The 12,121-nt window shown below is 39.4% G+C and overlaps 1 protein-coding gene across 1 annotated transcript in view; it reads right to left on the reverse strand.

The window, feature by feature from the left end:
* adcy2 (adenylate cyclase 2) overlaps positions 1–12,121 on the reverse strand; it is a 151,331-nt gene that overhangs the window by 8,782 nt on the left and 130,428 nt on the right. The window contains exons 19-21 of the mRNA XM_008109102.2: positions 11,112–11,196; positions 8,320–8,478; positions 7,083–7,229 (exon numbers count right to left, since the gene is read on the reverse strand). Coding sequence (XP_008107309.1) covers positions 7,083–7,229; positions 8,320–8,478; positions 11,112–11,196 — 391 coding nt within the window. The remainder of the gene's footprint in view (positions 1–7,082; positions 7,230–8,319; positions 8,479–11,111; positions 11,197–12,121) is intronic.

A 12,121-nucleotide genomic window follows, 5' to 3' on the forward strand; every position in this document is an offset into this window, starting at 1 on the left:
CTGCCGGATTTGGAGCCCTTGCAGCTGCAGGATGTTTGCCCACAAGAAGTCAGCCAAACAAGCCTTGAGCAGAAATCTCCCCCATTTTCTCGCCGGCTTTATTATAATCAAGATAGAAGCGCTCGGGAGGCGACTCGCCGGAGCGCCAGGATAGCTGCCAGACAATTAGATGATTAAGTCTGTTTCCCTTGGGAAAGTTTAAGGAGTCATGCATCTGGACACAGCATAGGTTTCGATTCTTGTTCCCCAGAGAAAGTGTTCTTTGGCGGGAAAACAAGATCCTATATAGGTGTTTGGCCGCAAAGGAATCCTTGCGGAGTCAATTCGTCAGCTTCGGGAGTAGATTGTGTGTGGACTACGCTACTCCAGTTTCCAGGACCTTGCTCTCGTTCCAGCCCTGCCTTGTTCCCCGGACCTCGCCACGGATTTCGCCACGGACCCTGTTCTTGCTCCTCGCTTCTTGTTGCCTTGAATCAAGCCTTGTTTGCCAAGAATCTAGTTTGCTTCCCAGCCTTGCATTAAGCTCCATGGACTAAAGGACCTTGTCATTTCCCCTCACTTTGCTTGGCAAAGTGTGTGTTTCGGTTATTGGATTACAACTTTGGACCTTAATATCTCATATTGGACATTGTTTTCCTGGACTATATTTGACCTTTCCTGAAAGGTCTACTTCTGAACTATATTCTACACTTGTTTTTATTAACTTTATATATTTCCTTAATAAAGATATTAGTTAGATTCTGGTCTCTGCGCATGGTTATTGGTGCTCTGCAGCCTGGGTCCTGACAAAGATGAAATAGAAATTGAAAGAACACCTGCAAATTCAGCATCCCTAAGACATTTCACTTCTCTGGAAGAGTCCGTAATTTAAACCACTGCCCATAAGGGAGATAACAAACCCAGCTAACAATGAGAAAATGGCAGGCAAATAGTAATCATCACAGAAAGTGGCAGAGAGCCCAAAAGAACACACTGTACAAAAGGCAGTTCAATTTAGGCGCAGCTAGCTCTCCACAGCAAACATCCAAATTACAGTTCCTTAAATGCACAATCAAAACAGCATTGAAATGCTTTGCAGCCACTAAATTAAAAAGAAAACCAGTTTAAGTCGTCATATTTTCAAAAGCTTAAGAAATTTTACTTTCTGGGGATATGAGCGAAGTTTCCCATATCTGTTCCATTTCTTGTCACAGATAACACAATAAAATCTAAAACGGGGATTGTCAGTCTCAGATAGTTTCATGAATGGAAAGGCACATTTTAATATAATTTTATCTAAACTATTGATGGTACTGTAGAAATATAAGAGATCTTTTCCCTCCAAGAAGGCTTCAGTGTCATCTCAGCAATACCAAGAGGCTTGCTGCATCTATGCCAGTAATGTGAAAAAAAAGAAAGCACAGGTTTGTGTTTTCAAACTTCTCCCTTTTTAATACCCATCTCTTCCCAACTGTAAACAGTCAAACATAATTCAGTTTTTTAAATGGGATTCATAATAGAAAACAACAAGAACAACTACAATGCATATAATGAAATACAAAGGCTTAACTGTTATGCTATATGAATTCGCTGTAAAAATGATTGGACAAAGAAATAGGCTGAAGAGGGAACAGTTTAACACTGAAATCCTACAAACCACAGACCAGAATGCAACAGGCAAAAAATTACTTAAGTTAGCTCCAGGGCTGACTGAAATTTCTTACAGTGTTGGTTGAGGTTTAACTACTCTATGAGAGGGCGGGAGAGGGATAAGGGAATGTAATTGAAATAAGAGTTATCTAACCTCTAATGATTTTTTTTCTCCTGACTTCAAATTTCTAACACAACTTTAGTTGATGGTCAGTTATGGTGTCAGTTTGTCCAATGGGGCCTTAAATGTTCAGAAGTATATTATATATGTTAATAACCTTTTAGTAGCTTGAAAATACAATAGAAGCTCCAAAATGATTATTGTATGCAACTAAAATCGAGGTTGCATTACTATTTGAATAAAATCATTTTTGAGGATACATTATATTAAAGACTATAATAAACAACTTGGAAAAAGCAATCCTGATTCAGTTTATGTGAAGCTGAGGTAGTTATATAGACTTGGATCTTTACTATTTCTTCTAAATATTAAATGATAGCCTTATAGGTGTGAGTGGCCCTTTTGTCTCCTGGCAACCAGTATTTTTAGACCCAGTCCACTACTGTTGATGGTTCGTAAAAAAGTAAGCATCCAATGAAAAGGGGAAGGCAAACAAAAGATTTCTAATGCTTTACAGTGTGCTATGCTAGAAATTTGGAGACTGACAGAAAATTTCATTTGGGGATGGCAAAATTCTTATGAAGGGTAATGCCTGGTCAAGCGCTAATGCCTTTCTTTCAGGGCCCTTCTACACGGCCCAATATCCCATGACCCATCAACGGTTAACCTGAGGCATCCAAATGACGCTTCAGGTTAACCCAGATTAATGCAGAGTAAACTGGGATTTCCTAGTTTACTCCACATTAATTTGACACCTGCAAAGGTCTGGACTTTACGGTAATGTCCAGATCTTTGCTGGTGCCGGGCCTGTTGGAATTGGCCCAGCACCATCTATGAAAAACATTACAGATAATTGACTACATTCTTCAATTGTTGAATTAATTGATAAGAGTAAGTAATATGTACAATAATAGTTAATTTTATGAATTTAGAAAATTTGTATTAATGTTACATAACATTTGCAGACCCAACCACCAGATGAAGACTTGGGTCAAAACAGGTTGTGGATTGGGAACCATTTATTTTTTAGGAAGAAATAAGAAAAGAAATATAGAAAATTTATTTATTGTAAATGTAACAACTATGCATCACACTGTGAATGTAAGTTTGATTATGAATGATAACAGCTTATTTGTAATCTACACTGATCCATTGTACATAATATAATGTAGTAGTGGATACTTGTCCTTTGAGCCCTTGGGGAACTCATTCTTGGTTTTAGGTCAATCCTCACAGCCATCCCAGTTATTCAGGCTCCTGGTGGCCAAAGGAGTGGGATGGCGTCCGTCCCCCCCCCCCCCCCCCACACACACACACTTTCTGATACAACATTTTCAATGTATCAGGAGTACTCTCCAGAGGGGCCTGTGCTGCCAGCAGGCCCCTCAGATATGTTTTGGAGGGGAAAATGGGGGGCTGAAGGGGAGCTGCTCATCTAGCCACCACCCAAAGGAAAGCCAGGGGTTTGGGTTGGGGGTGAGGACAAAATGACCAGTTCCCCCAGAGATTTTTGGCAGTGTGGAAGAACCCTCAGTCCCGCTGGAAATCTAGATTAGTGTGCTGGGATCAAAAAAGAAGATTTTTCTAAGGCTGCATCTAGACTGCCATTATAATACAGATTGAACTACATTATATGGTCAGTGTGGACCTATATAATGCGGATTATACTGCACTGAACTGGATTATATGAGTCTACACTGCCACTGTGAAGAGGACAACAGCATCAATACCCTCATTTTGCCCTTCTTGCCAGCCCCAGTAACTATACCTTTCACTCCTGTAGTTAGATCAGGCATGGGCAAACTTCAGCCTTCCAGGTATTTTGGACTTCAACTCCCACAATTTCTAACAGCAGGTAGGCTGTCAGTAATTGTGGGATTTGAAGTCCAAAACACCTGGAATGCCAAAGTTTGCCCATGCCTGAGTTAGAAGATGAAGGCGCTTTGCATACTTTCCTTCCTCTGTTCTGCTTGGGAGCAGACTACTGTTTCACCTTCCCTTCTTTCTTCCCTTATTACTTCCCAGCAGAATTAGAATAGGCCAGAATAGGAAAATTTTGAACAGAAATTTTGAACAGTTCCTTTTTCCAAGGAAGGACATCTCTCTCTGAGGACCCTTCCACACAGCCATATAACCCAGAATATCATGGCAGATAATTCAAAATATCTGCTTTGAACTGGAATATCTGAGTCCACACTGCCATATAATTCAATTCAATGTTGATTTTATACAGCTGTGTGAAAGGGCCCTGAATTAGAAAGGGGAAATTTAATCCCTTTTATGAGATATCGTCTCACGATCTATAGTACTGCTTCAAAACTAGCTATTTGCCCTAAAATTGCTTGCCTTTTCACAGGCATTGCTGTTAAATTGCTGCATTTTAAAATATTGTTTTCTGTGTTCTGCATTTTGAACCTTAAAATATCAGCACAAGGCTGCCCTATCTGAACAGGAAAGCACTACTGAGACTCATAAGGGAAATGGTTTCTTAAAACCAAAAGCGCTCTTTTTGCAGGGTGAGTTTGTTTTATTGTTTCGCTGGTCGATCTAGCTATAAGTGTGCTACTGAATTCTTTCAATTTAGTCCATTTATAGACTCCACTTGGGGATTGTAAATTACTTTTTCCCTTCTGTGGTATTTTATCTTTCTATAGTGATATAGGGGGATCACATAAAGACAGAAAAAAGCAAATAATGTAATGCTCCCCTCCTATGCTTTTTATGAGGTGTGTGTGTGTGGGGGGGGGGGGGGGGGGCGGCGGAGGGAAATCTAAGCAAGGCAGCAATTTTATATTGTAGGTATTGGGAAAACATAGCCCTCCAGATGCTATTTCTCTTATCCTAAGCTGGAAGGCCAGTTCACATAGTCAGAAGTAAGACCAACTGAACTAATGGGATTTACATCTGTGTGGACATGCACAGGCCTCTGTTATCAAAGAGCAAACCAGGAGAAACCCCTTTTAATGTGACAGGGAAATAAATCACTGAATTGAATCTGAAAACAGATTTTAATCAACATTAGACAGATTCTTTGCTGTGAACCTAACAAAAGACATTCAGGACAGATAGTAGCCAGCCATGGTAAAGAGCTTCAGTGCTTACAAATATAGTTCATTTTAACTCCATCTCTAGCTAAATAAGGAACAAATAAACATTATTTTTTCAATTCAGGATGATTTTTTTCTCCTATACTAGGAAGATGTGTAGCTTTTTCCCAGTTTTTTTTTAAAATTCAGACTCTGTTTCTTCCAAAAGCAGACTTAACTATGTTTACCTAATTAAATACTGCAATTGTAGCAGTTTTAGGGACATATGGATATCCCTAATAATCCCTCAAAGAAGTTAGGGTTTGGAGCAAAGGGATACTGAGATTTGAGGTCTCTAAAGAAGTGCCTACTATGATGATGTTACTTTCTTAATCTCTGATCCTGCAATCAGAATGCTGGAACTTGTAGTTCCAGTTCATTTTCCAATGTGAAAAGATATTTCTTGAAGGAACTAGGAATCCAGCAGTTCCTGCTGCCTCTGCCTTTGGCTAAAGGGAAGCTTCTCAGGAACCCTGGTAACAGAGGAAAGAGGAGGTGGCCAAGCTCTGTCCTTAAACATTAAATCTAAGGTCTGTGAAATGGTTAGGTAATAATATTTTTATTGTATCCTTTCAGAAAAGAGTTTATTTTATTGTGGTTAGCTGCCCTGTGGAATAGGAGACACCTTTAAACCAGTGGAAGGAATTGTTCTTCTCTGAAATGACATTCATTGAAATTCTCCCACATATTTTGAACACATAATATAAATCTTTAGGATGGGGAAGGGTCCCCTTGACTGAAAAGGAATCATATCACTCCCCAAAAGGAGCTATGTCCACCCATTTCATGGAGTGCTGTAATGTTCAACAGGGTCACCCTCATTGGCAGTGGCTCACGCAGACCACCTTGAGAATATTATATACAATAGGATACAAACAATTAACTACATGTCTTTTGAGGTGTGACTAGATAAGGTTTTTTACTCTACCTTTGGACTGCCTCATTCATGGAAATTTAAAAGAAGTATAATGAAATCTTCAATATGCAGCCCTTCTGTGTTTTCCCAGTTTAACGACAGATGAACAATACCTTTTAAAAAATGGGCATGGCAGGAGCCCTCTCTTTGACAGCAGCTATGAAGTATCAATGTGTTGAGAGAAAAAAATCTAGGTAGGTACATAAAAGATGAAAGCTACTATATACTGTGGGTTGTGTACAATGTTGTCTAGTACAAAATCCGATTGTTTGGATTATCCATCAAATGGAAGGGGGAAGTGATGTTTTTCAATCTCCCAATGATAGAATGTATTTTCTATTATCTTGGCATATCTTCCAGCATGTGGTTTTGAGGTGGTGCTGGAGGGGTGTAAAGAAAAAGAGGAATGGTAAAAACTGTTGCCCTGACCCCCTTTTCATGTGAGATTTGCTAGATCTTGCTTTCTTCTGCCAATTAAAGGGAAGTTTTTCAAAAGCAGGGTGGCCTCTGGATCCAATCCCCATGTTTTGGTAAGAAAAGATTTAGGAATTGAACTTAATATATAGATAGAACATTATAGTAAATATGAAAAGCCACATGGCTATTCATGAGCTCACTTATCACTCAACAAGTAACACATCTGTGGTTTAAAAAGCCAAACAAACCTCTGGATGTTATTTAATATTAAGTAGAACTATTAATAATGATGTTTCTATCTCTCAATTGCTAGTATATAATCCTACTCTATTGCCAGTTTTCTATGAAAACCTTGCCTGTCACCAAATTGTTTTACAAGTAATTTTTCTGCGGGTAACAACACAGAAGATAATGAGTCTGTACCTTCACTCAATCCTTCATAAAAACACAAGGATTGGCGACTACATCTTGGACATTTACAAGCCCATCTGACCTAATGAAACCCACCAACAGCCTATGTTAGAATGTAAATACACAACATCTGGGGATATTAGGCCAGGATTGGAGATGTATACTGACACACACATAGGCAGGGACACTGGCTATATGAACTTGGGTAATGGGTAATGTTGTTGGACAACCACCCCTACAAGCCCTAGCCACCCTAGCAAATGATGAAGAATAGTAGGAGTTGTAGCCCAATATCATCTGGAGGGCCACATGACTCCTTCCCAAGCTACAAGCTTCAAGTGTGCTCACCAATATGCGCAAAATGGAGGCCAACTCTTATTTTGAAAACAGTTAATTTGTAAAGAGATTTTAATCTGTTCATGTTTGTAGCTATGAGGGAACATTTCTATGACAACATTCATGCTTTCATCATATATTTCAGCTGAAGACACTAAATACTTACATCATCAAAATCAGCTATGATTTCATTTAGAAGTCTCAGACATTCTAAACCCTCTTTGTTGACATCAGATTCTGTATAAAATTCCTTGAAATCTGGAATGGAGGCAAACATGACACAGACGCAGTCATAGGACTGATGATATAAATCCTGTTCAACAGAAAATAATGAGAGACTCCGTTACACAATGTCCTCATCAGAAGATATTTGAAATGCACAGATGGGAGGATTATTAATCAAATGGAAGGTGTTGTTGCACTTGTTCATCACCAAGATAACCTTCTCTTGGCTTCTTTTTTTTATTTTGCTATTTCTTAGGGTATAATTGCATTCTCAAGGGTAAAGAAGTAAAAATCTTATGATTTGACCTGCTTATTAGATGAACACCCTTCACATATTTGGTATCCCATTGGCACATATGACAAACTAACAGATCCATTCCACATGTATTGGAGATACTTAACAGACATATTTTCCAGAGCAGAACAGGTGATTCAGGCCCCTTCTACACAGCCATATAAAATCCAGATTATCTGCTTTGATAATCTGGATAAATTGCAGTGTAGAAGGGGCCAAAGACTTGAGGTCTGGACCTGCCATGGCACCATTTCCATTTGAGTGCAAAAAGAAATACTGTATATATACTCATGAATAAGTATAATTTTAGTCAAAATCATACATGTTTCAATATATATGCCGTATCATTACTCTTAACAACAACAAAAAAAGGAACTGGGTCCCCCATTCCCAATTAGCATGTAATGTCTAGCACAAAATATTTTCAATTTGGAATCTAATGAGCAAGGAAGATGTATTTATTGCAAAAGGGTATCACATAACAAATGGACTTGAAATGTGCTGTTTGAACCTTCAAAAGCTGCTTGCCTCTCTATTTTCTCATTGTTAACTATCAATCTGCAAACAAACAAATATGATAAAAAGCAGCGTAAAACTCCAATGAGACTTCACCCAAAAGGAAACAGTGCCTTTGGAACTTCTCACTGTTGGGCCACAAACTAGATGCCAAGAAATCATCCAGAATCTACTTTTCTCATGGTTTTCCCTTGCAAACTGAAACTAGAAATGAAGGCAAGCTGTTTTGCCAATTCTCAATTTTCTCTCAAAGGCTGTCAACAGTACTGTCTTGTGCCATTGTGCAATATTGCTTCTAAAGATGAGCAATCACATATTGGGTTTTATCTTGGAAAGGTGAAAGCAAGATGTGGTGAGGAAGACTGACCTCATTCTTTAAGTTCCTTGCCAAAAAATGCTCTGCCACATGAGCAGGCAGCACATTCTCCAGAAGCAGCCGATTCAAATTCTCCATGGTCTCAATCTCTTCACGCTCTTTTTTGAATTTGTTCTTCCATAGGAAGTCTAACCTACAGTAATATTCATTCTGTTACAAAGAGGACACAGAAGTAAAGAAACAATAGGAATCTTGTCCTACCAGATGGTTTAAGAGAATAAAATATGCACATGTGTAATGAAGCAGTATTTTTAGACTGAGCTACATATATGAGTACTATGACAGTCCTTGGGAGGGGGCAATGTCTTCACAGAATCACAGAGTTGGAGGGGACAGTAAGGACTATCTAGTACAGTGGTTCTCAACCTGTGGGTCCCCAGATGTTCTGGCCTTCAACTACCAGAAATCCTAACAACTGGTAAACTGGCTGGGATTTCTGGGAGTTGTAGGCCAAAACACCTGGGAACCCACAGGTTGAAAATCTCTGATCTAGTACAACCTCTGTCTTGCAGGAAAATATAGCTAAAAGGACTTCTCTAAAATGGCCATCCAACCTCCAGCTTTGAAACCTCTAAAGAAGAATAATTTACTACTCTCCAGAACAGTCTTTCCCACTGTTGAGTGGCACCAGAAATTCTTTGTAATGTTTAAGTTTTCTCCTCATTGGAACCTATTGTTTTTGTCTCCAGACATGTTTGTTCCATTGTCTACATGCTAGTTAAAGCTGGCTATCATATCAATTCTCTTATTTTTTTTCCAGCTAAACATGTTCAAATGCTTAAGCAATTCCTTGTTGGGCTTTGTTTCCAGATCTTCTAGTAGTCTTGTTGCCCTCTTCTTGATATACTTCAGTTTCTCAATATCCTTCTTGAACTGTGGTGCACAGAACTGGACACAGGATTCTATGTGAACTTTGACTACAGCAGAATAGAATGATACCATTAGTTCCCTTGTTCTGGACACTATGCTCCCATTGAAGCAGACCAGAATTGCTATTAGAATTACATCTACGGCCCCTTTTACATTGCCATATAAAATCCAGATTATCAGCTTTGAAGGAACCCCTGGAAGTGGAACGGGTTAAACCCTTCTGCTGGCAGCGAAAGGTTGAGTGTTCAAATCTGGGGAGCGTGGTGAGTTCCCGTCTGTCAGCTCCAGCTTCACATACAGGGACATGAGAGAAACCTCCCACACAGATGATAAAACATCCAGGCATCCCCTGGGCAACTTCTTTGTAGACAGCCAATTCTGCACCACCAGAAGCAACTTGCAGTTTCTCAAGTCACTCCTGATACGATAAACAAAATCTGCTTTGAACTGGATTATATGGCAGTATAGACTCAGGGCCCACCTACACAGCCATATAACCCAGAATATCAAATCAGATAAGCTTTGAACTGTATTATCTGAGTCCACATTGTCATATAGTCCAGTTCAAACCAGATAATGTGGATTATCTGCCTTGATAATCTGGTTTACATGACAATGTGGAAGGCCCCTAATGTGGAAGGTGTGCATGTAAGACACACCTGTTTCAGCAGGCTTTTGATTTCTGTTATTGATGTTTTTAAAAGAAGTTTTTAAGATGTTTTAAGGTGTTTTTAAATTGTTAGATTTTAGCCTGTTCTTGTAAGCCGCCCTGAGCCCTAGGGGACTGGCGGCATATAAGTTTGAAAAAAAAAATGTAAGTAATTGGGAACAGATGAGTTCAAAAGGGTAGGGATGCTTAATTCTTCTCTCCCCTTTTCTCTTCCTGAATTACTTTACTTCCCCATTTTCCTGTTTTGGGATACATTTGCTAGGTTGGGTTATTTAGAACAAAGAAACAATGAACACATGAAAAATTAAGGGTAATCAATATTTTTGCAGTGTTACATTTCAGCCCCCTTCCCACCACACTTTTTAACATTTACAGTAAGAAGAGTCCCAAGGCAACTGAATGTAATGAGGACACATGTCTATATTTTAGGAGTGACAGCAGCAGCTTGCCTCCTAGCAGTGTTGTTGCAGAAGAATTCATTTTGCAGAAGCATGAAAAATGTTAGGATAAAAAGAAGAATCTCCAGAAGAGGCGTAAGAATGACATGGAGCGGAGAGAGAACAGAAAAAAGAAAATAGAAATAATTCTATTTCATGCCACCCATCAATTTGAATGTTTAAAAGGGCACACAAAGCAAAGCAGTTCCAAAACAAGAATTTCACCCCTTAGCACCCTACAGCACCTTGACATTATACTGATGGCCGCACATTTCCCCTGACTACATCAGGGCCACTTTCTTTCCTCACTTGCTTCAGGGCTGACACTTATTTTCCATTTTTTTCTTGTCAGGAGAGACTTAAGAAACTGCAAGTGTGAGAGAATTGGCCATCTGCAAGGACGTTGCCCAGGAGACACCCAGATGTTTTTACCATCCTTATGGGAGGCTTCCCTCATGTCCCCACATGAAGCTGGAGCTGATAGAGGGAGCTCATCTATGCTGTCCCCGGGTTGGATTCAAACTGGCAGCCTTCAAGTCAGCAACCCAACCTTCAAATCATCAGTCCTACTGGCACAAAGATTTAATGCTCTGCATCACCGAGGGCTTCCCACCCAGCCATAAATGATGCTTTTCTAAATTAAACTCCTTAATTTAGAAAATGTTTTTTATATGAATTATTATGGAAATTGTTGCTGTGTAGATTTTGCAAGAAGGAGAAACAGGATCAGTTCAAGGGTCATAAACAAGTTCACTGCAATTTTCATAAATAATAAGGAAAATGGTGGGGAAAATGCAAAATCCTACCTGTCTGCTGAGTACCAGCAATGTGATGAAGAAAATGAAGAGAGACACAGAGCCCATTGTCTTCAAGTCTTTCAGGATCCCTGGCCTGCCAAAACAAATGTATAATTGCACAGTGCAAAAGGACCTCAATTTCTGAGCATGACCATTTGAAGTACTCATTTATCTCTTCATAAAACAAAAGTTCAGTCAAAAGTGTGGCAGAATCTGGTTGTACACATTCTTCTGAACTGAAACACTTCAGGCAGCTATCTGGTGTAGTGCTCCCTACAAGAAACTTCCTTCTCAAAGAAACCAATATGCAGCCATCTCTTCCTAACACCCAAGTCCAGTCAAGGGAATTGACATCTGACCATTAAAAATAGTTGGGGGGTGTCTCTTTTTCATTGTATTATAGTGAGGGCGCAAGATAATAATGGCATTAAAGATGAAGAACTAGATATGCAGGTTTATGACTTTGAAGGTCAATCACCAGAAGCAGAAAACATGGGCCATTATTTATGCACTGGCCCCTTTAGTTGAATATATGAAATGATTCTCAGATCCCATTGCAAAATAAAATCAGGTAAAGAAAAATGAATCTTACAGGTTTTTAAAAAGTATTTTTTACATGGTGTGTTTGCATATATAGAGTTAGAAGAATTCTCTCCATTCCCTATTATTCTTTTAATTTCTAAGAAATGGCAGCAGATCCGTGAACAATACTTTAAAACTGGGCAGACTTAATCTAGCCCTCTACATAAGTGGTTCTCAACCTGTGGGTCCCCAGATTTGGCCTTCAACTCCCAGAAATCCCAACAGCTGGAAAACTGGCTGGGATTTCTGGGAGCTGTAGGCCAAAACACCTGGGGGCCCACAGGTTGAATACCACTTCTTTAGATGATATTATATCTTAACTTCCAGCATTCTTCAACCTTCCTATACAAGCTTTTGGCTGCTGAGAATTGCAGGTCGACATCTGTAGAATCACATCTGTCCAATCACTTTGGAAAGAAATGGGATTGCCACTGTTC

Source organism: Anolis carolinensis, chromosome 4 (genome assembly GCF_035594765.1).
Source record: "Anolis carolinensis isolate JA03-04 chromosome 4, rAnoCar3.1.pri, whole genome shotgun sequence".
NCBI lineage: Eukaryota > Metazoa > Chordata > Lepidosauria > Squamata > Dactyloidae > Anolis > Anolis carolinensis.